The 3,926-nt window shown below is 39.7% G+C and overlaps 1 protein-coding gene across 1 annotated transcript; it reads left to right on the top strand.

Moving 5' to 3' along the window:
• Positions 1-933: 933 nt before the first annotated feature.
• LOC106321529 (endoplasmin homolog) lies at positions 934-3,923 on the top strand (the record flags this gene model as incomplete). Its single annotated transcript, XM_013759788.1, has 14 exons — positions 934-1,144; positions 1,321-1,518; positions 1,649-1,722; positions 1,830-1,955; positions 2,035-2,128; positions 2,215-2,298; positions 2,381-2,524; positions 2,629-2,742; positions 2,900-2,959; positions 3,076-3,150; positions 3,239-3,343; positions 3,458-3,598; positions 3,688-3,780; positions 3,876-3,923. Coding segments are annotated over exons 1-14 (1,470 nt in total), but the record flags the coding sequence as incomplete, so codon positions are not given.
• Between the last annotated feature and the right edge of the window lie 3 nt (positions 3,924-3,926).

Raw genomic sequence — 3,926 nt, 5'->3', positions numbered from 1 at the left:
CTATCAGTAGTCTTTGTTAAGGCGGCTAAGCGCAACCGACAGTCTCGTGTTGTATCTCTTAAACTTGAGTCTTGACATTTACACTTTGGATGTTTATGTACGTACGCACTTGTCTCTCGTCTCTTCTCTTATTTTTTTCTTTCTGGTTTGGGGTTTGTCTGTGGAGATGAAAAGCCGCATATGCAATAGGAAGAAACAAACTCAAAGCCAAAATGCTTGTTTGGCTTTGGTAAAATCTTGCAAGGTGGGGGAAAAACATTATGTTTTTTTCTTTTTGGTTTGTACTACGGTGTATACAAAGTTTGCTCTCAGATGTTTAATATATTATGCGACAGATAATAGTAGCAGTAATTTGATTATAAAAACCCCTGAAGAGAGAGATTGAACTTGTATGAGGCTCTCTCCATTCACTTGGTCCAGATGTTCTGAAGACGTATCATTGAGATAAGACTTTTGGCATGTAGCTCGTTCCATGTTTCCTGCTCGGAGATAAGCACTTTTAATAAATATATTCTCTTGGTTGAACATCTCTTCATTGAGTCCTCCGCGTTATATCTTCGCATACTATTTTGACAGTTGACAGCTCAATTAAACCTACATTCTTGGCCTCATTCAATTCAATGGTTATTGAAGTCATATAGTCTAATCAACCGATGGTATATGTCATCGCAGCTAGACATATCACAATTCGTGGTCGGATCCAATAATAGTGGGGATCTTGGTTGGTATATTTTTGTTGTGGTATATCACATTTGGATATTCGGTCCATAATATTATGGGCTAATGTTACAGACTCAACCTCGGTTCACATAATCGGACCGGACTCGATGTCCTAAAGTCGACTTCGGTTTTAAAAAAATGTAATTTATAGGAAATGACGAAATTAACCTTAAACCGTAACTACTCTTTACATCCAGAAGCTTCCACAAAGAACCCTACTAAAACCTTTTTGTCCGCACCGCAAGTCTTCGTTCCCTCAGTGATACCACCACATATCAAAATCTTACTAGAGTTTCTAGAAGCTGCGACTATGCTCAGGCTCTCGAAGCGTTCCGTCTCTACCTTCTTACGCTCCGGCGACAGAAGCCTCCGCGTCGCTGCGGCCGCAACTTCCATCTCCCGCTCTTCCCCATCATCTACCACGGTATCATTACTATTCTTATGTGTAGACGTAAAGATCCTTACTTTCTGAATATAGCCAATTCGCTTTCGTATGATCATATAAGTTACCACAAACATGATATGCAATGTGTAACAAATTAAAATGAGTGATTGGATTACTCACAGTGTCGTTTCTGATTCCTTTTGGTCCTTCCTTAGGATTCGAAAGGAGTTGACAGTGGATCGAGATGGTACTCATCCGTAACCAATGGGAAATGTATGAAACATGAGTCCTTGGCTAAATTGAACATGAAGACCAATTGGTTTATGGGATACCGGAACGAATCCACTGCTGCAGCATCAGACTCCGCTTCTCAGGCTCCTCCACCGGTCGAGAAATTTGAATATCAAGCTGAAGTACGTACACATTTTTGTTTTAGTGAATCAAGTCACGTGTGTTACTCATGTTTGATACAATTTATAAACGGCTGGTTATAGTTTTTGTTTTGTTGACTGACCAATTCTGTGTGTTGCTTATGGTTGGCAGGTTAGTCGCCTTCTGGACCTCATCGTTAACAGTCTGTACAGCAACAAGGAGGTGTTTCTTCGGGAGCTTATCAGGTCCCTTCTCTCACTGATTTATACTTTCTTTTCTTTTTTTTGTTTTGGTGATTGATTTCTTGTGTTCGTTTTTTTAACAATCTACAGTTATTTGTTTTTTTCAACAGCAATGCTAGTGACGCATTGGATAAACTGCGTTATTTGAGCGTTACGGACCCTGAGCTCTCAAAGGATGCCGCTGATCTTGATATACGCATCTATGCGGACAAGGAGAATGGAGTAATTACTCTCACGTGAGTCATATAATTGTTTCTGCTTTGAAGGTCGTGTAGAACAATAGTTATTAACAGGTCTTTACCTTTTCACTTTCAGTGATTCAGGTATCGGTATGACACGACAAGAATTAGTTGACTGCCTTGGGACTATTGCGCAAAGTGGAACTGCCAAGTTCCTTAAAGCATTAAAGGTCCTACTGGTTCTAATATTTCCGAAAATCTTTTTTTTTACAGGGAATCAGTAGAGATCAACTAAGCATTGTTGTAATGATTTCAGGATAACAAGGATGCAGGTGGTGACAACAATTTGATTGGTCAATTCGGTGTGGGGTTCTATTCAGCATTCTTGGTTGCAGATCGGGTAACTTCTTACTCTGTGATCTCGGTGTACTCTGATCATTGATATGCTCACCAACTGAATGATGTGTATCTATATTTTGAAGGTTACGGTGTCAACGAAAAGCCCAAAGTCTGATAAGCAATATGTATGGGAAAGTGAAGCAGATTCAAGCAGTTACACTGTCAAGGAAGAGACTGATCCTCAGTTGATCATTCCTAGAGGAACGCGTATTACTTTGCATCTTAAGGTTCGTTATGCTTTTGGCATTTCTTTTCGATCTCAATGCAAGTATATGTTCTGTCATGAAAGAACCGACGTCCTAAACTTTTTTACTCGTGGTGCCTAATGTAGCGGGATGACAAAGGATTTGCAGATCCAGAGCGGATTCAGAAGCTCGTGAAAAACTATTCCCAGTTTGTTTCGTTCCCTATATACACGTGGCAGGAGAAAGGATACACAAAAGAGGTATGATCAACGTGATGGCATAGAACTGAACTCATAAATGACCAAGTTGCTCTGTCTACAAGGGATAATGATATATATAGTTTCGTGTCAGAAGGAAAAAAATTAAGATTCTTAACTTATTGGCCGGCTTTGTATGTTTGGTATCTCTCTTGTACAGGTTGAGGTTGATGATGATCCAGCTGAGTCAAAAAAAGACGACCAGGATGACCAAACTGAGGTATACTTGCTTCTCTGTCCGTGTTCTGAGAATTTATCTTGATCAGAATCAGATAATAGCTAGATGTGCAAGGATAGTTAGCTTAATGCTTATGTCCTTCTTTTTTACTTAAACAGAGAAAAAAGAAGACCAAGAAGGTTGTTGAAAGATACTGGGATTGGGAGCTTACTAATGAGATGCAGCCAATTTGGGTAAGGACTGCTTGATGTAGTTTATGTGCACTCAGAATCAACAAAATTATATGGAATCAGTTCAAGAGTTTGTTTCTATCTACTGCAGCTCCGGAACTCTAAGGAGGTGACCACAGAGGAGTACAATGAGTTTTACAGAAAAACTTTCAACGAGTATTTGGACCCGTTGGCATCATCCCACTTCACTACTGAGGTACGTTCGAGGGAAAACATCTGTTAAAGTTGTCTGTCTTTATTAAATCACCACATTGATCCACTAATGATATATTGTTCTTAGATTCTCTTACTGATATTGCTCTTAATGTAGGGTGAGGTCGAGTTTAAGTCCATCCTTTACGTGCCACCTGTCTCACCAATGGGGAAAGATGACGTGGTTAATCAGAAGACAAAGAACATAAGGCTCTATGTGAAACGAGTTTTCATTTCAGACGATTTTGACGGAGAGCTGGTGAGAGAAGCTTCTCTTGATGTGGTCTTTCAAGATACCTGTCTCTCTGTTTTGTATTGATATCCACTTTCGTTGTGTTTGGTGAACAGTTTCCTAGGTACTTGAGCTTTATTAAGGGTGTTGTGGACTCACACGACCTCCCACTTAACGTGTCCCGTGAGATTCTTCAAGAAAGTCGCATTGTAAGTACTGATATACATACAAAGCTTTGTTCTGGTTTGTTTCGGTATAAGTGTCATGTATTGTTAAGCTTACGTTTTTGTATTGTGCCTCAAAGGTGCGGATCATGAAGAAACGTCTGGTGAAGAAAGCTTTTGATATGATTTTG

The sequence above is a fragment of the Brassica oleracea genome, unplaced genomic scaffold (assembly GCF_000695525.1).
Source record: "Brassica oleracea var. oleracea cultivar TO1000 unplaced genomic scaffold, BOL UnpScaffold01895, whole genome shotgun sequence".
Taxonomy (NCBI): Eukaryota; Viridiplantae; Streptophyta; class Magnoliopsida; order Brassicales; family Brassicaceae; genus Brassica; species Brassica oleracea.
The sequence above is the reverse complement of the archived record's forward strand: the minus strand, read 5'-3'. Positions and strand labels throughout refer to the sequence as shown.